Source organism: Miniopterus natalensis, chromosome 6 (genome assembly GCF_054644295.1).
Source record: "Miniopterus natalensis isolate mMinNat1 chromosome 6, mMinNat1.hap1, whole genome shotgun sequence".
NCBI lineage: Eukaryota > Metazoa > Chordata > Mammalia > Chiroptera > Miniopteridae > Miniopterus > Miniopterus natalensis.
The window spans coordinates 10,399,847-10,427,539 of NC_142086.1; the positions used below are offsets into that span (position 1 = coordinate 10,399,847).

The 27,693-nt window shown below is 48.6% G+C and overlaps 1 protein-coding gene across 1 annotated transcript; it reads right to left on the reverse strand.

The window, feature by feature from the left end:
• Positions 1–814: 814 nt before the first annotated feature.
• Positions 815–27,693, reverse strand: MINDY4B (MINDY family member 4B). Its single transcript, XM_087818514.1, has 12 exons — positions 27,581–27,693; positions 27,313–27,340; positions 25,538–25,705; positions 19,126–19,245; positions 18,308–18,399; positions 16,137–16,302; positions 15,523–15,588; positions 11,383–11,453; positions 9,725–9,797; positions 8,826–8,984; positions 2,644–2,824; positions 815–957 (listed from the first exon to the last, which is right to left on the reverse strand). The coding sequence occupies exons 1-12, from the start codon at positions 27,691–27,693 to the stop codon at positions 815–817; spliced, it is 1,380 nt and encodes a 459-aa protein (XP_087674640.1).

Here is a 27,693-nt window from a genome sequence, read left to right on the forward strand (position 1 = left end):
AAAAAGTGTAGGCACTCGACAGGGAAAGGTCAGATTCTAAAAAGAATTGTTTCTCCTACAACACTGAAAGCAACTGCAGAGGGCTTAACACAGACCAAGAAAAAAAAAAAGACACAAGAAGAGATTTTATTTTTATATATAATTTAGTTTTATCTAGGAATCAGACTTATTTCTCTCTGTCTATTGATGTATCTGTATCCAGCTTATAAAGAAAAGAAACACACAGCACTGAGAGAAAGGATATCTCCTGTGTGCTCGCCTTAGCTTGAACCCACAAGTCCATGGCTTTGGGTGCCAGCCCACCAGACACTATCCACATCAAGCCCAACAAAGCCCATTTACTATTTTAATGACAAGACCTTGCTAATATGGGCACATGAATACAGCCTTGGAAAGGCATGCTCTCAATCCCAGGAGGCCTGAAAGGTCTGAGTTCTTGTCATGACTAAAAGTCTGATGCATTACCAATGACTTCACCCCAAGGGAAAGCTAGCCACCCACTCCTTAATCCTTGGTGGGGGAATCGCACCAAGAAGGACTAATTTGAAAATAGCATGCGGGAAACAGACTTCATTTTCTCTAGAATAAAATGAAAGAAGTAGTCTATGTGGATATAGAGGATGCACCTCACAGGCCCTGCTGTAAGGCCCCTATTTCTCCTACCACACCGAAAGCAACTGGAGAGGGCTTAACACAGTACAAAAAATGCTAATGGGGTTTTCTGTGGGCAATGTAGATGTGAAATGATCTCCCCCCTGAATTAATCTTTGTATCTCAGCATTCTGACACTTCATTGCACATCCTGGCTTTCTCTTTAGAAATAGGGGGCGGTTCCATTCCAGTTGACAGTGGCCTCCCTCCACTTGGTTCTGATTGCCATCTCCACTGGAGAAAACCGTCTTCCTAGTCCATGGTCATCTTCACGCTGGTCCCTTTCCCAGTGATGGGAGTGAGTATCTGAGGGAGGAACAGCCAGCATTTAGACCCAGCCTATGGACACCGTTGCAGGGGAAGCCAGGAAGGAAGGCAAACGGGATGGGTGGGCAGGAGCGGGGCTCCTAGAACCGGGTGAGCAGAGGGGGATGGCACGTGGAAAAACTGGGCTGTCGTGAATTTTGGAACATGGATATTGGTAAGTCATGTAATGCATGTGGCAACACCATGATCTAACACAGCCAGGTGGAGGTCACCAGATGTTGTCAGGAAAAACAGGGAAAGGGGAAAGCAATCACCTCTCAGTGTCTCTATGGGTACATTTGCATTTGGGGGTGAAGAGCAAGGTATTCTAGATAGAAAATCAAGAACTGGGTTCAGTTTGGCCAGCATGGCTCAATGGTTGTGTCGACCTATGAACCCGGTCAGGCCACTTGCCTGGATTGCAGGCTCCATCCCCACAGTAAGGGGAGTGCAGAAGGCAGCTGATCAATGACTCTCATCATTGATGTTTCTATCTCTCTCCTTTCCTCTCTCTGAAATCAATAAAAACATTAAAAAAAAAAAAAAAGAACTGGGTTCAAGGCCCAGATTTGTTTCATGCAACATTTGAGAAGGTACTGAACATCTCTCAGCCTCATTTACTCACTTAGTAACTATTGGCCATCTCATTTTCCTCTGCGTAAAAACAGGTATCATAGAATCTACCTCATATGACTGGTGGGAGAATGTGATGGGATAATGCAAAGCTTTCCGTGCAGTGCCCAGAACAGAACACTTTCCAACCATGTGAGCTAATAAAACATGATGCTTTCCTCAAAGAAGACAGTAAAGTAGAAACGATAATATATTTTAAGGAACATATTGTCAATGTTCCACTAAATTAAATGGGTTAATATATATTTCTCATAATTAAAGAATAAGAATTAGGAGCTGCACAGATAAATCAGTCACTAAGATACTTCTCTAGGTTTAGTCATAATAATCAGCAGGCCTGTGATGTGGATACAGAGCCAGAGGTGACACTGACAAGGCTCCCTCAGTGAAGCCGAGCTGCCGGAGACAGACTCCACTCTCATCGCTTATATTTCCTTGTCCAAAGTGTTTAAAGTCATCTTAAGGTTAGTCTTTTTTCCTCATGAGTTAAAAAAAAAGTGGTTGAAATTGCAACGAAATGACCCACGTGGTTGTCTGCCTGTCCCATTGGACTAGCACCTCCTGATATTTATGGGACTGTGCCTTAGTTTTGTTGCTTTCCTGGTGTTTAGCACGGACCCTGGCACTTAGGAGGCCCTCATAAAGGCTTTGTGAACTAATCTGAGCAGAAACACACCATCGGGTGGGTTCCTTATGTCTCAGGATGATCATCTGATGTTGGGTTGTGGGATAGAATCGGCCAGTGGGAACCCCCTCCTCCCACTTCATGTGTTTTTCTGGTTCCTTCCTCAGGCATTAAATGTTGCTCACCTTTTGTTTTTTCGTTAACCCAGAAGTTATTTGTCCCTCTGTGCTCCTTCTACCCCTTGTCTTATTTACAGCAGGCTTAGAATTCCCGGGTTAGTGCTGGGGTTTAGGCCCGTGGGACTGCCCAGGGTTTCCGAGGTCAAGCCTGGGCAGTGTCCTGCAGACCTAGCATGAGTGTCCACACAGCTGTTAGATGTCTCTTCGGGCACATTAAAGCCCACGGCCCACAGAGTCTGAAATGCTCACCTACTGTCAGGCGGGCGGCCTTTTTCTCGGAGGGCTGCCCACCGTAAAAGTACAGATCAAACAGCCGCTCCGCTTTCCAGTCTGACAGGAGCTGCCTGTTTGTGCTGAAAAGGACGCCATGACTTCCACGGAGGTCGCACAGCCAAATCGGTAACCTGGGGGTCTTCAGCATGCTGCCCACCTGGGAGGGAAGGAGCAAACGCAGATGGACAAACAGATTTCACCGACTTCGTGCCCGAAGCTCATGATCAAAACGCAGCTCTGAGACGCCTCCCTGCGCCGGGAGCTGTGCAGGGCCCCGCGCGGAAGGGAGACTGGAAATAAGCTTCATGAGTGAATTTAATTTATGAATGGTGTGTTCTGCTGGTCATGCTGCAGTTTTCTCTTAATGGATTTTTATTTAAAAACGTTTGAGGGTGGCCTCACCGAGGAGGTGGAAACACCTTGGTTTGGTTTTGAAATGAGGTAGAGAGCACATAGGTAAACTGAAATCTAGATGGAGGGGTGGAATAAGGGGCTTCCGTTTGTCCTTGCTACTGACTAGCGTAATGACTGCTGTTCCCGAGCTAGGACAGGCTACATTCAGCAGGTGGTCAGGCTTCCAGCAACACTAACCACTTAGAATATGGGGAAAAGATTTAGAAATACAGAATATATTTTTTAAATCCTTGCCCAAGGATATGTTTATTGACCTTAGAGAGAGAGGAACTGAGAGAGAGACAGAGAAGGAAAGAGAGAGAGAAACATTGATGTGAGAGAGAAACATCGATCAGCTGCCTGCCTCCCTTACACACCCCAACAGGGATTGAACCCTCAACCCTTTGGTGTACTGGATGACACTCCAACTAACTGAGCCACCTGGCCAGGGCTAGAATATTTTGAATACAGAAGAAAGCTTCTGGGAAATGAGGTGAACACACACACACACACACACACACACACTCACATATATATACACATACCTGTATGTTAACACACAGATCAATTGTGAAGATGTACTTGGAGCCGAATGTACTTGTTTAGTATTACATAGAGTAAGTTTACTGCTATAACCAGACTGAAAAATATCCACATATAAGTGGACTGTGGAGTTCAAACCCAGGTCCTTCAAGAGTCAGCTATAAAGCTGTAAATACAGCAATCTCCAACCCCCAGAGTGGCCACCTAGGGACACACTGCCTTAGGAGATTCTGGTGAGAAGGAAAATGTCATGCGTGACTGTCGCAGTACTTTGGGTATTAACTCCAAGAGGCTAACCTCCCAGTTACAGCTGAGAAACACCTAACTTACGGTCAGGCCTGCAAAACACCCCCAGATGAACCCAGCTAGATATTCCACCCCCTTCTTTACTTGGCAGACCACATAATCCTTCTGACTGGAGTTTTCAGTCAGGAATTTGTATTGCTTTTAGGCAGCTTATCAGCCCTCCCGTCCCTCCAAAGCAGGAGTCTAAATATGTTTTCCTGGTGAGGTTCCACCAATGCAGAATTTGTGCGCGCTGCCTCACGTTGCCATGGTAAAGAGGAAATTAAATTGTGATACAGTGTTGCTATAAATAAACACCTTCCTCCTTAAGTTCACTCATTGTGTAATAAGCCCCGTGGGTTCAGCCTTGCACGCGGCAACCGAGCCTTTCATGACATGAATCGTTCAAGCCAACGTCCAACTAGCAGGACCAGAGAAAGGACGGAGGGACGCGAACGCGAGGGGGCAGGAGCTGAGCGCCTGCGATTCCTCCAGGCCACCGAGAGCCAGGGCACTGAGAGCGAGCCCTCGCCTGGCGGGCTCCCTGTGGGCTGGGAACCTGAGCAGGACGGGTCGGAACCTGCCTTCCTTCGCTGACTCCGCGGACGATGCGCGCGTCGCGGTAACGCGCTGGCTCCGTCTCTGCGCCGGAACGTCCCGCGGTGTCTGTGCGCGCGTGGGCGGGGTGCTGGCGGGTGCGCAGGACGACGTGGGAGCAGGGTGCGGGCGCAGCTGCGTCGGTACGTTTGTGGCTGGAGTTTCCTCAGGCTCTTTAAAGGGGGATGTAAGGAGGGGGCGCAGCCGGGACGCTGTGTCCGCCAGGCTGGGGGGCATCGGCCGGCAGGCCCCGCTGCCTTCGGTCCCTTCGGAAAGCAGCCTCGGTTTCTCTTCTCGGTGCAGGCGCGAGGAGAACGCGGACCTCCTAGGGCTTTGCAGAGGCCCTTGGATGCAGACGCTGTGCCTTCTCACTGAGGTGCAGGAGCCTCACGCTCGGACCCGGACCTTCGAATAGGAAACTGGCGGGAGGCTGCCGCCAGAGCCTCGTCCTGCGGGTAGCGGGCTGCGCTCCGCGCCTGCCAGTTTGGGGGGCTCTGGGGGGCTTGCCATTTCATCTAATGAGAACTGCTTTTTTAAAAAAATTTTTTAAATCTCACCCACTGGGCTGTGACACTGGGACTGAAAGGCGTGTGTTTGGAGCCTCTGCAGTTTTCCCGCAGAGTGAGGCTTGGGGAAGAGACACAGCTGGCAGGACGGGGTTCACCTCGGCAGAATCGGTCGGTTTTCTTTCCAGTTCAGATCCTTTCTTATATTAGGTTTCTATTTTCAGTGCATACATTTAATCTTTCAATTGGTAGCACCCATCAGAGGCAGGAGCCCCTAAACACCCATAAAACGCTTATATGCCCAGTTGGCATACTCATGGTTCCTGTATGGAATCCCCCTGTCCCAGAGCCAAGGGAGGGGGGTGGCTGTGCGGGCTTCAATCTGGTGATACCTAGGGCACTGTTCTGGAATCACAGCTGGTTCTTTGTTGAGCAGAATGCTGCTGTGCAGGGTGTTTCAGTTCTGTGGTCAGATATTGTGCAATAGTAGAGTCTGGATACAGTGCGTCGGGCGGGCCTCCTGGTTCCGGCGCCCTGAGTGCCACTGAGCTCAGGAGCATGCAGCTGACAGGTGGTCTGCCAAACCAGCAGGCAAAAGGGGCTTCACAGAGAGTGGCCCCAAGTACCTGCAGGTCACAAGCCACCCAGACTCACGAGCGCTTTCACCTGGAAGTCAACAGATAACGTTCTCGCTGGCTGGGCACAGCCATCATCCATGCTAAAACCTGGGCACGATTTTACCACCACCAAAATCTTATCGTACGACTTCGGTGCACCTATGATAGATGCTGTACATTGTGGAATATAAGTTTGCACCTACGTGAAATGGTATAGACGTGATAGACTATGAAAGCACTTAGAGTAGAATTCCAAGGATGGGCATTTTGTATTTACCGTTTGTCAGAAGACAGGTAAGGGTGCTAATGACGGCCAGCGTGGCACAGCGCCTGGAGGTGGGCTTCCATGCAGATACATCCCGAGTCACCAGCCTGCCTCTGACACTGACCTGTGCTGTCCTCAGCCTGGAGTTTCTCGTTTCTCAATGAACGACCGAACAACAGACGCTGGACTTAAACTCGCGCTGATTGTAACTTTGAGGGGAAGTGAGGGTTAAATAAAACAAGGTGTCCTTGCCAGTGGCCCTGACAGGGCCCAGCACCAAGGCGAGTGAGCACAACAGCGAGAAAGTGAGCTCCATGGACACAGTGGTCGTCACTGAAACGCCCTCCATAGGGTCTGAGACTTGAGGCAAAACGACATACAGTGAGACCTGTTTTAGCGTAGACTAGCTGATAAAAACAAGTTAAATTCCTGTGGCATCTCAGTGCTGTAACTAAACGACATTGAATGAAACAGCATTTTCCAAGGATCTGCTGCACTTTCTTAATTACCATTTTCAAGGATGGTGAAAAAATATAAAATTATTATACATGTAAAATTAGTGTACATATAATTATTTTAATATTATAGATGAGTTATGTATTACGTTTATCATAAAATAATGAGCTGTTTCTGACATGCTGCGGAACTGCCTCACTTTTACACCAGGCTTCCAAGTGTGGAGCAAGTGCCCACTGGTGGCATGTGGCATGAAGTCAGTGGCACAAACGATCAACTTTGAAAACGAAACATTTATTTATTTAAATATGTATTAGGAAAGAAAATAGCACATCAAGTCCGTGGCTTGTATTGTTGCTGTAGAAAAGGCTAGATTCAATTTTTTTTTAATTCGGTTTTTAAAAGGGAGTTGATTTAGAGAAAAATACTAAGGAAATAATCGCAGAGGTGGTGTGGAGATGTGACAAAGCTTGTGAGTTACCCACTCAAATGACTGAAATATGAGAAACACTGTTTTAAATCTTTATAGTTTATAATGATATATTGAAATAATATTGTAAAAGATCTTTGTAATAATAGACAAAGCACTAAATTGTTATTGTGGGTTTCCTGCCACCACTCCTTGAAACCCTCCCAGTGTGTCCTGCCGTTTTCCTCCAAACTGAGTCTCAGCACATTACTGGGCTCTGATAGGGCACTGGACCATGGACACCACGTGCATAGTTGAAAGAAAAAAAAAAAGTAAAATGAAATCTATAAGTCCCCTCCCTATTTTGGCTTACTTTTCCTGGTTGTTATATATACACACACACATATATTGTTACATATATATGTATATGTCGTTACTTTTCCTGGTTGTTATATATAAACACACACATATATTGTTACATATATATGTATATGTTGTTACTTTTCCTAGCTCTTTTATTACCCCCCCCCCCACACACACACACATATTGTTCCCAGATATCTGGAGGAAGTGCTTAGGGACTTTCGAGAATAACAGCCCCAGTCTGTGCGCAGGGTGCATTCCAAGCCCAGTCCTTGCCACCCTTTCACACAGTGGAGCTCTTTGTATCCATTAAATACAACGAGGGCCACATATTCATGGCCATGTAAAGTTATCTGTGTTAAACGAGAAGAGCAGGTTTCAGGAGAGTAGACTGGAATGTACTTATATTAGAAAGAAAAGGAGGAGGCAGTTTTGAAAGGATTGCCCCCTCAGTGATGGGTTTGGGGTCGTCGTTTTTGTTTATACCTTCTCTGTTACGTCTGTTTTTCTGTGATGAGCCTAGATTTTAAACTCTCGGAATAATAAGCAAAGCCTTAAAACCCATTTGTACAAAAAACATACGAATTCTGCTATAGTCACACACACTACTGACCCGACGCCGTCAGCCGCACTGTCTGCATGTGTTGTAACTCGCAGCGGGAGGCACCAGGAGGAGGGAGGGTGGGTGGCCCTGTGGGTGCAGAGGACTTGTCAGGGGTGAGGCCCTGCACACACGACGGGTCATGGGCTGGAGCAGGGAACGAGGGACGGGACAGGCGCTGAGCCACAGGGCCTCCTTGGTGCTTGTGGTCCGGAGAGGCTGGGGACAGCGAGGCCTGGGGAGCTCTGTCACCATCATATTGGATCCCATCCCAGCTAGTCTTAAGGCCACTCCAGAGAATTCGATGCTTTTCACAGAGCCTGCCTTGCCTTCCCTGGGCCTCAGGATGAACATTTTTGTGAAAATAGCACAGAAGCACCTTTGATTTGTGTCTGGGTGAGAATACCTGCCTTCTCCCTGTCTGCTGTCTGCTCTGTGGATTGGCGTTACTGAATTCTCGTTGCACTTTTCAGCTGCACGTTCTACTTTCCAGCTGTCAGAGGCTGTAAAGCCCCTGAGCGGGAAAGCTTCTGAGAGGAGTTTCACAAGTGGGCTCCCTGCACTGTGCTATGTACCTGAAACTAACGTAAAATACACTGTCAACTGTAATTGAAAAATAAAATAAAATAACCCAGTGGGTCCCCTTTTACTCTCAGGGATAGTTTGAGCAACAGATAGAATATATTCACTCATCTGCATAAATAAAGGATGGGGGAAGATACCCATCAGCTACTGACAGCACTGATTTCTGAGAAGGGGGCCCGCAGCTGGGTGGGGATGCCAGGGGACTTTCCTTTTATCTGTATATAAAAGGTGTGTTTTATAAAAAATAAATTTGCATATTATTTGTATTTACCTCTATGCTATAAACATAAAATACATAAAATAAACTCTGAAGCAAGTAGAGTTGGATATTTCTGTTTAGATTCTGAAAGTCTCTGTGTGCGTGCATGTGTCCGTGTGCATTTGCATGTGTGCACGTGTGTGTGTGAGTGTGTGGTGGGTAGGAGGGATGCAGGAAAGGAGTAAAGGTGAGCTCATATTTGAACTGCCTCAATATAAGGGCTTAAAAATGTCAACTAGTGGCACTCAGGTCGTGTGGCTGGGATCGGGACACACTCACCTGGGAAGGCCCGTCCTCCGAGGTGCGCTTACCCCACTGCAGGTAGCCGACCTCGCTGCGCTCCAGGACGCCGCGTAATGGTTCCTGAGACTTCCCATCCTGACAGCCGTTGAAGACATTTGGATGTGCTCTTCCAGTTAAAATCATGTTCAGAACTGCCTAGGTGACATAGTTTACAAATACTGACATTTTAAGTAGCAATGACACAGGGACTCGATTTCTTTTAAAAATCATTTAAAAATGACCATTTTTACTGAAATCACACACTATGTAATTCTGGGAAAGTGTAATGTTGTGAACATTTGTAGGGTTAAAACAGTAGTTTCTTGAGCCATACCCCATAACTACCCATGAGCCCCACTGGGAGCCTATTGCTCACCGCCCTTTACATTTCTTTTAAACTTTGGTTCTCACAGTTAGCATTTAAGGAGCATTTAAGATGTTTATATAGTAATTTTATTTCAGTTATTAGGGATTCCTGGTGGATCTTGGCAAGATATTTTGGGGAGGTGGAGGAGGGTATAGGGAAGATAAATGGGGATGTATGGAGACTTGACTTGGGGAGGTGAACAAATAATACAGTGTACAGATGATGTTGTGGAATTCTGCACCTGAAACCTGTATAATTTTGTTAACCAGTGTCACCCCAATACATTCAATAAAAAGGAAAAAAAGATATTTTCTACTGTTTCTAGAATCTCAGGGATATAGGGCTCTCAGAGGTGAACTAGAAAGGACTGTAGTGGACACTGGAAGGTAGAATCTGTTAAAAAACGCAGGGTAGCATTTTAGTCTTTCAAAGATAACTCCGTCTCTCTTCACTTAAGAGAATATGCTTCATTGGAAAAAAAAACCCTAATTCAGATTCTACAGCAAGGAGCCGAAGTCCTGCACCCTACCTGCCTGCACAGGAAGCCTCCCGCGTTTGGTTGTAACAGGTGAGTGGTGGAGGCATCCAGGTCCCTCTGAAGCCTGCAGAATGGGAGACACTGTCAGCATTTGGTCAGAGAGGATGACTGCACCAAGAACCTGCAGCCTCTCCTCCCTCCACCCAACACAAAGCAGCCGTCACAGGGCTCGCCTGGCCACTGTCCTTCCCACATGCCCTGCCCGTCTCCGTCTCCCACAGGGAAAGCTTCCAGGACTGGGGATGCACAGGGAAAGCTACGGGTGCAGGTGGGAGAAGCCAGTGATAAGCGGTGAGGGAGAAGGGAGCAGCTACAGGCCTCGCAGGTTAGAGCCCCTGTGTGTGTGCTTGGATGCCGGGCTCAGTAGAGAAACTGCTCTGGGACAAGGGATGCTTGGCTTAGGGTGGTGACACATGACCGCTCCAGAGAGTGCTGGCCCAAGGCAGAATTGAACAGACTGTTCAAGTGGAAGACACCAGCTTGGGGGCTGAGCCCATTTCTTGGCTACAGAAGGGCAGCCTCTCCCATTTCATCAGAGACCAGGGGTTGGGTTTCTACCCTGGACAATGTTGAAGTGAAGGTGCAGTGTGGCTCCTGCCTTCCACCCAGAGGGAGGTGCTGAAGCTGGTATGAGTGCTGCATGTGCTCTTGACAGAACCTATGCGCACGACTAGAGGTCAAGCCCTCCCGTGAATAAGACCTGAGGCCTGGACAAGCGTGGTGAGTGCTGTGGTGGCATCAGGTGTGGTTCAGGGCAGTGCTTCCAAAGCATGGCATGATTTTGGATGGTATAGATATGAACATTTAAAAATTTTTATAGTGATGTGTTTAATACATATTTTCTTTAGCACAGCAAATACATGATTTAAAGGATATTAATGTTTAGGAAGAAATTGATATTTAAATGTGTGTTAATGTAAAGAAAACTTAAGTAAATAATAATAAACACCACAAAAATGAGATGATGAGATTCAAAAGATAGGTTTCAGGAACACTGCTTCGGGGCTTGTAATTCTCCCCTTCTAGGGGCTCTCTATCTCTCAGAAAGCCACCCTTCTTTCAGAGCCCAGAAGAAAGTCTACTTCTTCCAAGAAGCCCTCCTGGACTACCACAACTGCTGGGCACCCTTCCTCCTCTGGGATCTACTGGATTCATTGTCTTCACACCTCATTCAGCACATCAAGTACCAGCTGGCTCTATGCCCAGGCTCTATGCAGACCTCTCGTCTTTCCCAGACTGGAGCCTGCAGGAGGCCAGGGCCCTGTCTTCTTTTATTTATATTTCCCATAGTGTCAAGAATAGGCCTGTGCATAGCACAGAGGCAAAGTAAATGTTTGAGGATCTATTTTATTGTGCATATAAATAATGCAATATTTTATGTGAAAATTGTACAAATAAGCTTTGTTGTCTGCCAATATTTATAACCACTGTCAGAAAAGCAGATTCAAACTTTCCTGACGACATTTGCTTACCCATTAATAGGCCAAACTGACTATAAAAGGGACATATCAACAGAAGAGTGTCCACTAGAAAAAAATTGTGCTCATGTTTCCAATAGACATGAAAATATTTCCAGCACCAGGCAGAGCACATGGTTATTGTGACCCCAGGGCCATAGGGGACACTGTGCACATATTTGTGGAACTTACCTTTCAAATGTCCTGGAGAAGATCAGGCTGTAAAGAAACAGGATGACACCACGGCTTCCTTCCCCGCTGAACTGTTTGGAAAGGGAGAGAAAAGTGCGTTTGCCTACAAGCAGTGCAGCTCTGTCTGTCTACCTGTGGGCAAGGACTCAAGGATCCACTGCCTGAGAGATTTACTTTCTAGCTGCTTAAAGGGCAGCTGGAGCTCTCTCTGCCGCCCTACATCTGTCTTCACTCTCAAATGCATCCTCCGTCCTGCTTCAGGCCTGCCAGTGGTACCATGATTCTCTTGGTTTCCAGCCTCTCTCTTTCCCCCGCTTCTGTACTGTGATTCTCTCCAGATCATGGCCCAGATGCAGCGTATCTTTTCTCTCCATTTTTCCGGCGTCCATCTGACCCAGGTCCCCATGCTGCTCTTGGCTGCCCCCCTTCCCAGCCTCTCGTCAGTCAGTGCATCCCTCCTGGTTGCCCCATTAAACTTGGGGAGGGGGGTGCAGAGAGGCTTCATAGAAGTAGCTTGGAGTTACACAGACCTGGGTTCAGAACCAGCTCTACTCCTTACTAACTCCGAGTTATCTAACTCTGAGTTTCGATCTCCTCACCTGCAGTTGCAGATAAAGATACCTTTTCCTCAGGTTTGTTGCAAAAGCGAAACCACATAGTGCAAATACCTGCCTTGGTTCCGGGAACGTGCTAGATCCACAGCCCCTGCTCTTCTCTGAGGCACTTCTGTCTCTTTCCTCGGTCAGGTTGCTTTTCTGCTCAGAACTTTCTAAGGTGCCCTGTGATCTCCAGGGTCAAATGCAAATTGACCAACCAACACTGAGGGCCTCTCTTTTGTTGGCTTTACCTTATTTTTTTGTCAATTCCCTACCTGCTGAAAAGAGGCTTCTTGGGTGGCTGTGGAGGTGCCAGGGCTAAGGCCCCTCCTTCAGAGGCCCTGTACCAGGAAACCTTTGGCTAAAGTGCCTGTGCTTTTCCTTTTATGGATTCATTTGTCACCTTCACTATCTGTGACCTGGCAGGAGAACAAATTCTGGTGCCATAGGAGCCAGGGCCTGACAAATTCCGGTGCCAGAGGAGCCAGCCAGGAGCCCACATGGGTGCACTGCAGGCTGTGAGTGAGAGAAATGGGAGGCCTGGGGCTGAGGCAACCTGGAGAAGGCTTGTGTATTTGTTTCCTATCGCTGCCTGGGCAGATTACCACACACTTGGGGACTTAAAACAACACGAATTTATCATTTACGGTTCTGGAGGTTAGAAGCCCAACCTGGGTGTCATTGGACCCAGTTCAAACAGCTGGCAAGCCTGCGTCCCACCCGGAGGCTTTCTGGGAGACTGTTCCCCGCCCGGGCCAGTGTCTGGGAGCCTCCTGTTCCTTGGCCTGGATCCCACGTCACAGAGCCTTCTCCCTCTACTTTGGCATCACACTCTTCCTCTCCCCCTCCCACCATCCCGGTTTCCTTATGAAACCCCACGATTAATTGAGCCCACCAGGCTAAGCCAGGATAATCTCCCATCTCAAAAGCTTAAACTTCACCATGTCTGCAAGCCCTTTGTACCAGTGAGGTAACAGCATTCAGTCCGTCACAACCTGGCTAGTGGGAGTCACTCTCAGCTAACTGAGGATGTGCCAAGTGATCGGTCTAGAGCAGCCAGATTTCCTCATTTTGGGGGAAAAGCTAAAATCCAGGTTTTTATGTGGGATTTCCTGATTGTTTTTGACTGTTGCTGACTCAAATTTGGAAAAAAAAATAGTAACACCATGTGGGTTAATGTTTCAGATACAGGTGCATTGCTTTCCTAGAGCTGCTTTGATGTAACTATGACTTATAACAATAGCAGTGTATTCTCTCCTGGTTCTGGAGGCCAGAAGTCTTAAGGTGTCAGAGCAGGGCTCGCTCTCTCCACAGGCCCCGGGGGAAGATCCTTCCTTGATCTTTCCAGCTTCTGGTGGCTGCTGGCAATCCCTGGTTTGGTTTGGGGGATGCATCACTCCAGCCCCTGCCTCTGTTATCACAGGGTGTTCCCCCTGAATGTCTGGGTCTATGCACAAATTTCCTTCTTATAAAAATGCCAGTCATTGCATTAGCACCCCTGCCCCCCAACCCAGCAGGACCTGAACTTGATTGCATCGGCAAAGCCCCTGCTTCCAAATCAGAGCACATTCACAGGTCCTGGGATTTAGGACTTGAACATATCTTTTTGGGGGGGTGCAAGTCAACCTATAACAGTAGGTCTGCTGCTCACATGTAGCCCTCAGACTACAAGGTTGAGATCTGTGCTTTAAGCTGCGTCACAGGATGGGTGCATTTTGATAGTGAATGGGGGTTGGTGAAGGTCTGAATGGGGGCTGATGACAACAAGCAGCCCCTGGTCAGGGATGCCCTGCGGAACATATATGCTTCAGGTGCCCCCTGGCTCGGAAACGGTGCGGGCCCTTCCCAGCGTGCCCCCGGTGACGGTCAGCTTGGGGCTGCTTGACGCAGGCAGCTCTGTGCGGAGCCCACCTGTGCTGTGCACAGGCTTCCGCTCAGGGCCTTTGTTACCTATTCCCACTCCACTCTCAGCCTTTGTGGGGAAAGCCTGTGTGTAGCTTCAGCCCTGCCCCCTGATTCTCAACTCCTGAGAAGACTTGCAGAGGCGGGGTCCTTCCTATCGAACCAGGCTCTCCCAGGGCTGAGCTGAAGAGATGGAAGACAGAGCGAACGGTTTGCCTCTTTTAGCTTTTTAGCTGGAAGGATTGTTTCTTTCCTACATGGCTCCTGTCTATCTGTGTAACCCTACTAAACATCTCCCTCCTGTAAGACAGTCTCTAAGCAGGCTTCCAGCTTAATGTTTCATGTCAGGTATTGAAAATCTATCAGACAGGTTTTACTAGTTTCATATTGCTGCTGTGACAAATTACTATACATTCAGTAGCTTAAATAATATAAATGCATTATCTTACAGTTCTGGTGGTCAGAAGTCTGAGATGGGTCTCACTGGGCTAAAATCAAGATGCCAGCAGGGCTGCGTTCCTTCTGGAGGCTCTAGGGGAGAGTGTAGTTCCTTTCTCTTTCCAGCTTTAGTGGCCCTGCCCACAGTCCTTGGCTCATGGCCCCACTTTCCATCTTCAAAGCCACAACAGTGACGCTCCTCTCACATCACATCACTCCTCCCCTCTTGTAATTACATTGGCCCACCTGGGTAATCTAGGATACTCTCCTTGTTATAAAGGCAGCTGATTAGTGACCTTATTTCCCATTTGCCACGTGATGTAACATTCACAGGTTCCAGGGGCCAGGGTATGAACATATAAGGGGGGACCATTCTTCTGCCTGCCACACAGACGATGAGATGATGGGGGACGTAGGCCCAGGGGAGCTAGTGTAGTTAGTGTGGCCAAGATCATGTGTAGTTAGTGTGGCCGAGAACTCCTGCCCAAGGTTTCTGTCCCTATGGCCTTTGAAAGAAATGGAGCAGTGAGTTCCATGGACCACAGTTCCCTTCTACACAACCCAAAGTTGTGTGGCTTCATGGTCACCCTGCTCAGGGGTCCTTAGCTTTCACACCGTTGTCCCAATTTTTCAGAAAATCAACTTTCATTTCTTTCTCCACAGATGAATCTTTTCTAAAAACTTTCCATTTTCAAACATTCCTGTCCTTTACTTTGTCCCCTCCCCACCCAGGGGGTGGCTGAGAACCACTGCAGGGGAGGGCACTGTGGAAGGTGCTGACAGAAGAGGTGAAACAGGGCCACCTCTTTCAGAGCAGAAGTGATCTCCTCAGCGTCAGTGAGAATGGTCACTGTGGCAATTCAGACTAGAGCCTTAGTTGTCTACCACTGTTGTGTTATATTCATTGGGTGAAGCAAGACTGCTTTAACATGTTCTCTTCCCACAAAGGAAATCTTGGTATATGCCCTGAATAGTAGTATTTCCCGGGTTTGATTAGCCTTGGAGTGGCAGGTGTGTGATCTGCCTCTTTCTAGGTTGCGGGAGGGAGGGGCGGGCTTCCTTTCTCTCGTTCCGCTCTTCCTGAGCCCTCAGGGTGACCTGGCTTTCTTAACAAGCATCATTAAAAATACACTTTATCAAAGAAAGAAGGTTCCTGTAAGATCAGCTCAACATAAAAGAATTATCTCAGGACTTAAACACTTACACATTTTAAATGATCATAGATGAATTTCTCAGTGGCGTCTTTCTCTGAAACTTCAAATAGCCGCAGCTATAAATCAGGAATAGAAGATGAAATTGAAAAGGAAGATTAAAGTTACATCTATAAGATGTCAACTCACCGTTATTACCTCAAGGGAGAGTTTTGTTTCATTGCAAAATCACATTGCTAAAGCCTGACACATTCTCTTACGTACAGCCATGTAAAACATACATGGTAAAATTGGGTGGCCTCTGGCCTCACGTTTACATCCCTCGGTTTTAAATCAATATAGTATCTTGAGCAGTAAAACCATAAACAGATTTATTTCCTAACAGGTAGAATTTTGCTATGTGTAAGACAGTGGGCATGGAAATGGAGTTTATGATGAGTTCAGGTATGGGAGGGATATTCTTGACCACGGTGAATTCTGTAGCAGGATCTTCTATTTTGGGCACTTGGGTCACTTACACCCCTTGGCCCTCGCCTCTTTGGACGGTGCCTCTGGCCACAGCAGACACTCAGGAGCATCGACGGGGCCCCACCTCCGTGTCCATGCTGAGTCCAGTGCCCAGGCTTTGTCCACCCTTCTCTGGCAGGACGGGCAGGACCGCACTCACCCGCTCAGTGAAATTGTCCCCAGAGTAGTCAGGAGTGCAGGCGATGTAAGTGTCCTCCGTGACAAGACAGACGGTGGCCTGTTGAGCTTCTCCTGCCGCCCACAGGATGCCAGCGAGTGCCTCAGCCAGGGCCTGCCTCTGCTGCCGCCTGCTTAGGGCACATAACCTGCAGGCAGGAGGGGGGCGGGGAGACACGGGGAGGACTGTCACCTGCCAGTGCCCAGCCTCCACTTTTATGAACCTTCTGAGTCCGGGGGGTTCCTTCATCAGCCTGCACTGTGAGAGTGTCTTGCCGGGCCTGGTCCCCTCTGCTGTCACCGGAACTGGCGTCCTCACAGCGGCATGTTGCTTCCTTGGTACCTCAGCCAGTCCCAGCCTGAGGACTGTCACCCCCACAGAGCCCCACTGCTGTGCTCTCTCCCGAACTCCGGCAGGGGCTGAACCAAGCCCTTTACCCAATAACACAGGCCCTTTCCGAGTGCAACAGCTCTCCCGGTTTTACCTCCCAGGTTTCCACTTGGCAAACCCTCGGGCCCAGGCGGACGGCCCTGAGCATACTTCCCGCGGCCCGCGGCCACGCCTGTCTGCCTTTAGCTTCAGGCCGCCCGCGTGCCCCGCGGGCAGCTTCAGGCCGCCCCGCTAACCGGAGCCTACGCTCACCTGGCACCCGCTGTGCCAGCCCCGCTCTGAGCACTCACCCGGGCCACCTCATTTAACCCTCACAGCCACCTGTGCGGCAGACACCATGGCTGCTCCCAGTTCAGAGCTGAGGCGCTGAGACAGACGGTGGGTGGTGTGCCCCGGGCAGGCACCTGGAAGGTGGCAGAGCAGCGATTCCTGGTCTTAACCCTTACGCCCCACTGAGGAGTAGCCCGAGACTGAAACCTCCCAGGAATAGGAACCCGCCCTTAGGGGAGACCTTCACTGCGCCTGACATTGACAGCTGTTGTCCTGATGAAGAAACACATGGGGTTTTCCTAATGAACTCAGCAGTAATTTATAGAATCCGTCTAGTTCTGCGGCAACACAGAGATGAGTAACAAGGAGACTCACACCCCGAACCCCAGTGGGAAGTGGTGGGAAGGGAAGGGAGGCTATGAGAGGGCAGAGGAGAGAACAGGAGCCCGGGCAGGTTCAGGAAGGCTCCGTGGAGCTGGGCTATCACTACCATTATTTAACACTTGCCACATGCCAGGACCGTGGTAAATGCTTTACACTCGTGCAGTAAACACTGTGTGTGTTACGTCTAGGTTCCCTGGGGTCCCTTTTCCTAGTTGGTGGACATGTCCCCCAGCTGCTCCCGGTCCTGCTGCCACTGGCTTCTCTACTTTTCAGCTTTCTCTGGAGAACTGGAGGTGCCTGGCCCAGAAATGACGAGGAGCTATGCAACTCCTGCAGGAGGCCGTGGCCGATGCCGAGGCGGTGGGTGGAGGCCCTGAGGCCCTGCTCCCTCCGCTGTAGTCAGGGCAGCGCACCCCAGAGCTCCCCGGGTCTGGCTGAGGCCTGCCCCCCCCCCGCAGGTTTCTCCTGTTCCTCCTGAGGGCACTCCCTTCATAACCCTCGCCTAAGGAACCCCAGCTCTGGCTCTCCTTTTGAGGAAGCTGCCAACTCACCACCTTAGAATGTACTGTACATTTATTTAGTTCCAGTTTTGGGTGATAACTTATCTTGCTTGAGGGCAGAGAGATGCCTTTTACTTATTTATATTTGCTCTAATAGGAAGCATAGAGCTTTGCAAATGACAGGGCTTGTTAACTTCTAAGAATAAAGTAATTTGAACTGGTTTTTTAATAGGCAACTACCACACACTGTACTTTGGAAGCCTGGTTAGAGGGGATTAATTCTAATTTACCAGGTTTTCATCGCCCTTTTGTTCCTCCCTGGAATTGCAGGGTTGAAGCTCCCATCAAATATTGTCAGGGAGGCCCCCTGAGACCCGGCGCTGCGTTTTCCCTGGCAGGGTCTGCAGCAGAGCATGGAAACTGCCAGCATTGCTCTGCACCTGCACTTTGAGAGTGACTCTGGGAGAGCTCCCCCGGCCACAGGATCCAGCCCCACCGGGTGAGTCCCCTTCCTGAGGGGCCCCAGGGGATCTCCGCTGTGATTATTTAGCATGTGAAGGTTCTCATGAAGTGAGTAACTCTTCCAAATGCTTCTCAGAGGCCTCTTACCTGTGGAAGTTACAGTCTTCCCCCTTCCTCGTAAACAGCAGGTGCTTGATGATGGATCCTTGGACAGCCATCTGAATGCTTCGGGCCCCTCCCTGCGAAGGGGGAGATGAATGGTGAGGCTGGGAGCAGGGCTTCAGGATTGCAATGGCAGAGCTCAGGGCTGGCGTTCCAAGGGAGAGCTCTTGCTAGTGGATGGCCTGCTCTGTTCCTCTCTGCAGCCCTTTCCCTCCTGGTGTCCAGCATCCCCTAGGCTGTGCAGAGGACACTGTACTACAAGGTGCCAGCCTCCCCAGGGGCTCCCCCGGCCGGACTGGAATCTGTGCAGTGACGGGCTTCTTTGTGGAGCCCCATGGACCGGCGCCTGGGGATATGTGCCCTCCTGCACCCTGCCTCCACTGTGCCCGCTTCACACCAACTTGCACATTTGTAGGAGGGAAGGAAAAGGGGGGCTAGTTCTTGAAATTCTGTGTGGCCGGTGATTAATGACATGAATTATTGAGGTTTTAAACAAACCAGAGAGAAGGTGCTAGATCTCCTGCCTCTAAACCCTCAGGGGTGTGCAGGACTTGGGGAAGGAGCCAGGAAGGCTGGAAGTTGGAAGGTGGGAGGGTGGAGGAAAGAGTCTGAGCCTTTGTTACAACCCAGGTAGGATGTTGTAATTTTAAACAGTCTGCTATCATGTAAGTTTACATTTTAAGTTATCAAGATGTTTCTACAAGTGATTATAATGAAAACTTGCATCACAGGGATGGGAATGAAAGGAAACATAGCTAAGGAGTATGGAACTGGGATTTTAAAAAAGTGTCACCTGCTATTACCTTTCCTGCTTCCAGAGCAAAAGCCAGGTCAGAAAAAGGATTGTGGAACCGGAAACAGGCCCTTTCCCAGTCGCTGCTGAAGCTGGGGACCGTATTTCCAAAGAGGCTCTGCCGCAGCTTCTGAGAGGAGGGAAAGAAATGGCTCGTTCAAATGCAGATAATTCTTCTGAGACACCTGCCTCATCAGTCAATCTGGAGCAACGTGGTAGAATTGTGGAGGTGGCCTGTCCCCCTCCTGCATGCAGGGCTACGCACTACTCCATTTCTCTATTTGAATCATAGAGTCCTGTGTGAAAGATTCACATCAGGTTCACTGAGGACTTTTGTCCCAAGGGCTCAGTGTGTCAACCGCAAGCCTTGTCATCCCTGCTTGATTCAGGTCCCTGGTGTCCCCTTTCCTTCTAGCCATCTCTCCTCTACCCTGCAGTGCACACCAGGCTGTGGCTCTGTCCTTGTGCCTCTGTCCCTGTATTGGTGACTTGCCCCAGATACAAAGGAAGGGACAGGCCTCTGTTTCCAGCCAAGTGCAATAGTGGTTTCAATGATATTAGCAAGCATTCTCTATGTTCTTGCCCAAGAATCTTTAAGGTTTTCCAATGTACTTGAGAGTACGTTGAGATTGGAAACCGTCTTTTAGGGCTTCCCAGAAAAATGGAAATAAGTCTTTATAAATCAGACGCAAGAGAAAAGGGATCCATTCATAATCAGGGATGTATTCATCATTTAGCATGTGCTAGGTCCTGCCTGGGCTATAGATACATAAGTCTAACACCCCACAACTATGCATGAGAGAGAGGTGTGAAGGTCCAAAATTAAGTGCACAGTACCATGAACGAACAAAGGAGGGAGAGCAACCTCTGACTGAAGTACTCAGGAAGGCTTCATGGAAGAGGTGGCATTTCAACTAGGCTGGCAAATGGCATCTAGCATTTATTGAGCATTTTTATGCACCAGGCCCTGGGCTAAGTGTTTTAAATTCACTATTTAATTTAATTCTTTGAGGTAGGTATGTTATTATTCGCCTTTTACAGAGAAGCGTTTGCTGAAGGTCATCCAGCTCGTGGAAGCAGAGCTGGGATTTGTGCCCTTTCTAACACCACCACTCCGCCTCCCAGCTTTAATCTTGTACGTGCCATCCTATGACTGCAAGTCAAGGAGAGAGAGCAGGTGAGCACAGAGTCTGCTCTTAGAAGACACAGACCCAGTATGTACCATGGGCAAAGAAGGCCACCAACCCAGGACATCCCCAGCAGAGGACTGAAAATGATGGAAAGTGGGTCCCCGACATCAAGGCTACATAGCACAGAAGAAAGACTGACCAGTGTAGAGAAGCCCCAGTTATGCTCCTACTGACCCCGTGAACTTGGACAGGTTGGCCAACCACTGTAAGACTTTATTTGCTAATCCCCAAATGGGGAGAACCCCTGCTTGGCCCACATCATGGCCACCCTTGGAAGAGGAGAGGTGTGGAAAAGGGACCACAAGTGCTGAGTAAACGGAGAGTGTCATTACCTTTGTGAAAACAGCCCGTCTGCGCTGGGACATCTTGTGCAGTAGGAAGAAAGTCCTACCACAGATGGGAAAGACCAGGTCTGGCAGGAATGAGGGAGGAGAGGGTGTGTGTGAATCTAGAGATTAAGACTGTTGAGACTAAAAAGGCTTAGAATGCAAATTCAATTAGAAACCGTCTGCAAGCCAAACCATCGCATCTCCTGTTTCTGTTGCCAGCTGCCACCTCCAGCTTAGGGAGTGTCACCGTCTAGATGCACCTTGGGGAGGCCTAGAACGGAGGGGCTGTAGGCGTCTCCAGCCAGACCCCACCGGTTAGAGACAACAGAGGTGCTTCATCTTACCATTTTCACATCTAATATAATTTACGAGATTAACGTGATACATGCTCAGGGACATACACACGTTGCTGTGCTGCCTGGTAACCAGACACAAATGGTAAACCGCCCTAATAAATGACCGTAATAACTGTTATTATTTAATACAATCAAGCAGTTTATGGTTTTTCTCTTTTCACTCTGTTCCTTTTCTAGGTTGCGTAATGAATGCCCCTTTCCTGGTTGCTGTGATGATGATAAGGATGATGATCGTTCGCACGCATGCGCGTGCACACACACGCACGCACACGCATACACACACACGCACACAAAGACAGAGGTCCTGGGTCATTCTTCCCAAAAGGTTCAGTTTCCTTACCCCAACTGCTCTGTCCCCTGTCCCTGGGCTTAGAGTTTCCCTGTGACAACCTGGCCCCGTCCAGTCCTCCCCTACCCAACCCACCACCCAACAGGAATTAGAATAATTCTCTTTGAAGCTCTTCCCTAAATCTTTTCTTGCCTTAAAAATTACTGTCCGATCACGGAGCCGGAGATTGTTAGAAGTAGTGCGTCTTAGCCCATCAAACAGAGCGCTGGGCCCCTGGTCGGATTGAACTGTTTACCATGATTTGTCAGCTTCTGGAGTAGTGCTTGGTACAGAGTAGCTCACAATAAGCAATTATTGAATAATTTTTTAAAAATCTAATTCAACCCTTTTATGTTACAGTTAAAGGTTAGAGCAGTTAAGTGGGAGGCCCAAGGTCACACGGTTAGTAAAGGGCAGTGCCAAGACCCAGATGCAAGCCTTTCAACGTGTACCAGTCAGAGTCCCAGCAGGAAACGGCGGCTCTCTCAAGTCAGGATAATTAACTTGAAAGTTTAATACAGGAACTATTTACAAAGATGTGGGCTGCCTTGGGGAAACCACAATGGCTATTGCAGGGGAAGGAGGGGTCACCTGAATCAGGAAGGAAAGTCCTCGGCTGCGTTGGAGGAGGGAGATCAGCCAGCTGGGCACAACCTGACTTCATCCCCTTCCTTCCCTCCAGCCTCCCTCCATGGTTCCCATTGGACAAACTGGACAGGAAGCCAGAGGAAGAGGGAGCACTGTTGATGGAGTCCCTACAGTCAGCCTCCTGGGCAGAAACCAGGATGGAGAAGGTTAGAGAGTGCATCTAAAGTGGCACACGAATGACACCCACCACCCCATGCTGAGATGCCTCTCTAGGGGATCATCCAAAGCAGTGAATTAATGAAGTAAGTAAACATCCCCTGGGCCCATCTACTGGCCAGGCCTTATGCTGGGGCCACCAGGCTGTGCTTCCTGCTCCCCAAAAGTCATCTCGTTGCCTGTTGTCCTCTATTACAGCTTCATCTGGGTCTCTCCAGAATATGGGATCTCCCAGCATTGTATTTATAGTATGATCCTGCTGGGTGGTGCTGCAAATACACCAGGGTTTGTTTATTGGCTGCTGATGAAAGAGGCTACAGGAGTGTGTTCCAGGTCGGGTCCTGGAGAAGGGCCTGGCTGTGGAGGAGGGTGGAAAGTTGCCACTGGAGGGAGGAAGGCAGTGAGGTGAGGCTGGTGGAAGAGCCCAGAGGCGGGTGCTCCCCTTGGCCACAAGCTCACCCGGGCCAGTGGCCTTGACCAGAGTTCGCTGCAGCGCACACACCATAAGCTGTTAGGTTGGGGAGGAAGAACGCTATAATTTTGGAAATAGGGCCCCAAAGAGGTGAGAAACAGGAGAGCTTGGGAAAGCAAGGGCACGTAGGGTGCTTCACCCACCCCTACTTACTGAGCAGGTTCCTAGCAAAGAGTGTGTGCGAATGTCAGGAAGCCCCACGCACCCCTACTTCAAACGGGGGAGCAACAGCGGAATGGCAGCCCAGCGCATTCTTCAGTGGGCATTGGGGTTCCATAGCTCTGGGGATGGCCAGGTGGCCGAGCGCCCTGCCAAAACGTCTAGAATTGGTCAAGCTTCCCAGCCGCCTCCTGGAACACAGTGTACAGGATCCCAAGGCTCATCCTCTCCCAGTCCCAGGGTGTGTTTAATTACTGTGACCGCTATTTAAAGGGCACACTATCATCTGGCCCACATAATGGGAATAAGCCCCAATTTTTTTTTTTTTTTTTAAAGAAAAATCAATGATCTCTACTTCTGGGACTTCCTTAATACTCCATCAATCCGTTTCAAGCTACAGTGTCCGGTTCCTTTGTCTCCCAGCCTTTTCCAAAGGGAGAGAGTTGCCTTGGAAAAGTCAGCGGGGAGGTCTCCAGTTGCATGGTGTTTGTGTTTTCGGAGACGTGAGAGGATTCAGGCCCAGACGCTCCTGCCTCCACACAGAGAGATTTACAGAGACTGGAAGACTCTGGAAGCATCTGTGAATGCCTTTTTCTATTTTTAAAATTGTATGTGTGTTTTTAAAAATAGATTGTACATTCACATGGTACAAAATGCATAGTATGAGAAGACCGCTGAGAAAGACTCCCCTGCCCGCTCCCCTTGTCCCGGGACCTCCCCATGGCTCCACGTTATGATCCCTTCTGGAATTTCTGTATCTACACAGGCAAAACCTGTAGAGAATCAGAGTTTCTCTCTCTTTCACACAAAAGTAGCCTATTTCCCGATATATACACATTTTAAAGTGACATTCTCCACAGAAGTTTGTTTCAGAGACCAATACTACGTTTTTATTAGCGTGTTCATTAAAAGCATTATCTTGTCCAGTAAAACACAACTAGTTGCTCTAACCTATGTTCCTCCCACCCAGTGTGGCCCTGTTACCACGGAGCCTGGACACTAACGGTGATGCGCCGCCTGTCTTCATTACCCAAAGGGAAGGATTTGCTGGGCACCTAAGACTTGAGTGAAGGCACCACCCAGGGGCTGGGAGGCCAGTGGGCAAAGTGTAGCATCTTCTGAGAGGCCTGCTGACCTACCTCTGGGACCTCTGGTGTTTGAGCAGAAGAGGGAAGGTGGGATGAGGCAGAAAGACTCTTGAGGAGAAAGAGCACATGGGCCCCAGTCCATTGGTACTGCAGCTGTGACAGTGGGGCCTGTGAGAATACTTATGATGAAAAGCAGTGGGGGAGGGGCCGGGGGGGGCTGGAGTCCCTACATCTGATGATGTTTCATCGGGGAGCTTAAGCAGAGTAGGAAACTGCAGTCTGGGCCAGCTCAGCCTCTGTGCTCAATAAGCAGGTGCATCCCCGGCTGGGTGGCTCAGTTGGTTGGATCTTTGGTCCTTACACTAAAAGGTTGTGGGTTCGATTTGCAGTCAGGGCACATTCTCAGGTTGCAGGGTTCCATCCCTGGTCAGGGTGTGTGTGGGAGGCAACCAATTGATGTTTCTCTCTCAGATCAATGTTCCCCTCTCTCTCTCTCTCTCTCTCTCTCTCTCTCTCTCTCTCTCTCTTCCTTTCTCTAAAATCAATAAACGTATCCTCAGTGAGGATTAAAAACAAAACAAAACAGGTGGAGACTGTGACTCCCCTCAACCCCCTCAGCAGGGCTGTGTGCACAGAGCAGGACCGGGGAGCACTAGGCACACGGCAGGCTGGACAGGGCACGTGCTGCTGGTCTGTGCTCGGGTGGCCGGGCCCCGAGGGAGGTTTCGGCGCCCTCGGCCAGGGTAGGGAGCCTGTGCCCGGGGAGAACAGGCTTCCTCCTCCTGCCCTTGGGCCCAGGAGAGGTCTCCGCCGAGGCCCTGGAGTATCGTGTGAAGTTGGGGCTGAGGTGAATGTGGGGGCTGCGTTGGAGGGCTGTGCAATTGGAGGATCTCGCCCTAGCCGGTACTGTTTCCCGGTCCCCAGTCCCCAGCATGCCTCTGACAATAACTGCTGGTCCTTCGCACATTTGTCAGGACCCTGCCTCCAGCCCTGGCCTGTTTGGCCCAGTGAGAGGCTGTCGGTTCTGCCTCATCGCTGGGTCTCCGTCTCAGCCCCTCACCCCCACCCTGGCCAAGTTTTGAGATGAGCAAATGGTCCTTAGGACCAGAAGCTTCCAGATCCACTTGGATCCTCCAATATCGGGTTCTTTTCAAATCTGCATATTAGTTGGCAGCCCAGAAAACCTTTCCTTCCTGAGGTCACTCTTGCCCCAGGACTGGGTCTAGCATAGACCCCCACCTCCCTCCCTCCCTCCCTCCCTCCCTCCCTCCCTGCCTCCCTCCCTCCCTCCCTGCCTCCCTCCCTCCCTCCCTGCCTCCCTCCCTCCGGCCCACCCTCGGGCAGGGTCCTGTCTCACCCCTGGGCATGGTCTTAGGCATTTGCAGCCCTCGCCGGGACCTGCCCTACCTTACACAGTGACTCATTTCACTTAACTCCCTCAAATTTAACCCGAAAATCGAGGAAGTGACTAGAGACTCGGAGTTTGGGAGGAAAAGACTGCCGCGTCACCAGTGTCCTTGAAAAATACTATACATAAGTCATTTTAATTATATTCCCCTTTCACCAATATCAAGCGCCTGAAGCCTTATCGTCGGTAATACTCTCCCGGGCAGCAGACAGGGAGCTGAGGTTCTCCGGCCTCTTGTTTGGGGAAGATTATGTTTCGTCTCATGTTTAATTGACAAGCTGTACTCACTGTGGCCATTGCCAGGGAGATGGGAAAGCCGCTGGATTTTGAAGAGGTGACAGAGGGCTTGGGAACAGAACAAAGGCCACTTGATGGCAAGTGGCCTTGTCCTTTGGGCTGAGGCGTCCCCGGTCCGTCTTCACTCTTATCTGCAGGCACGGGGCTGCCTTCACCACCCTGTGTAAAATGCCACTGCCGAAAAAACAAAGCAAACAGCGCGGTGATGACCTTTCCCTTTTTCTTTCTTTTTCTCTGAAATATTTTCCCCCCCAGAAAATGTTGTGTCTCTTTTCAAGATGTCTGAAAATTGTGACACAGCAGTGAAAACGGCAGGAAAGCCGCAGTGTCTGTGGCAAAGGGGCTTCTCCCAGGTTTTGTGTGAGTTGAAGAGGTTAAATGTAACTATGGAAACATAATTAATGCTATCAAGACCTTGACTGGAATTACGTTTAGAGAGAAATATAAATGTCACTGTGTCTTGTTTTGAGAGGACAGCATTTTATAAACAAAGAGTGAATCTTTCCCGTTGACATGAGGTGTTTTTTATTACATTGTTAACTGGCCAGTAAACGAGGTCAGATGCCTACTCCCCAATACATGAGCATTATTTTCTTCTTTAAAAAAATGTAGGCCCCATCTTTAAAGAAAAAAAATCTATTTTTATTTTTCTCGACTGATTTTATGGCATCTAAATATAAGTTAGGTCAACTCTTCTTCCAATTTACTTTCCCTCTACACTAATATCATGAATACAACCTGTCCTATTGTAGCTGATGCGTGAAAGAAACCGCCTTCCTAGTCCTTCTGGATCCCTAGAGGCAAAGATGCTGTCTTATCTCAGACATACAGCACCCGAGTCACAGACTACTGATGGAATAAGATGCATTTTGCAAATCAAATGGAAAATCTTTAACTTTGTGCCAGTGGGTCACCCCCACCTGTGTAAGGCATAACCTGACATTTATTTATTTGTTTTCTTTCAAAGATTGTTCTATCATTTGAGTATTCCAGTCCCCCAAATGGTAGCTATTTCCATTTAATACTTCCAGGGCTAAAACAACGTCACTATCTCCCTGATTGTAATTTAGACTACTGTTAAGAGGGTGCCACAAATAAGGCTTTTGATCACAGGATACTTGGGGCAAGATGCCTTAGCATTATGGTTAAAGAATTACTAATTCAATTGTTTGATCATATCATATACTATTGAAAATCACCTTAATATTTTCTGCTGTGTTTGTTCAATGATTGAATTAGTATTTGAAATACAAAGGCTATTACCTTCTAACCTTCTCAGGTGACGTGAGATACATTTTTTTATCTTATATTGTGTAACAGATTTTAAAATACCTTCTTAACGCCAGAATTCAGACATCTTTCTCCCCTTTGAAAATGGTGAAGGAAGGAGAACAATTTCTCAGAAACTGAATAAAGATACGTATTTTCAGAACGATTTTTCTTCGGGGACACGGAAACGCTTGGCTGTCAGAATATAGCGCCACTTCACAAGTGTGGGGACTCTAGATTCTAATATTACTTCTTTCTGAAATAATAACCATATGGTGCTGTTAATGATGAGAAGTAGCTCTTAAAAGTAGGAAGAGATTTTTATGAAAAAAGAAAGCACAAGATCTTCAACAGGCTTTCTAGTTTTACGTTTTCTCACTTTAAATGCCGGTGCCTGAGTGACATTATGTGCATAGAGTAAGCGGATTTTGCTGTAAACCTGGTTGTTTAAAGAAGCAACTAGAGGAAAACACACTGGCTTTGAGAAAGGTAATTACCTGAGGAGTCGTGTTATTGGTTCCCAACCTAAAGATGAAAGAGAAAACATCGAGAAAATTACTCGCCCCCTTCAACCCTCCCCTGAAACCTCCTTGGCCCCAACCTTGCTGGGAAAGTCTTTTTCTGCAAATAGTTATGCCTGAAGTGCTTTAAATGTGAATCTATGATGCAGACCTCTCGTGTAGCAAGCATAGAAGCTGATTACTTAAACACCTAAAATCCCCCTGGTTCTGTTTCTAGAAATATGAGAAAATGAGAGCAGCTTACCTGAGAGAACTAAAGATTTGCCTCCATTTGTCAAGTAAGGAAATTTTCCGAGTTATCTCCTCCCAATCCAGCTCTTGGGAGCTTTGTTTCTGGTCTGAGAATGCCACGGCCAT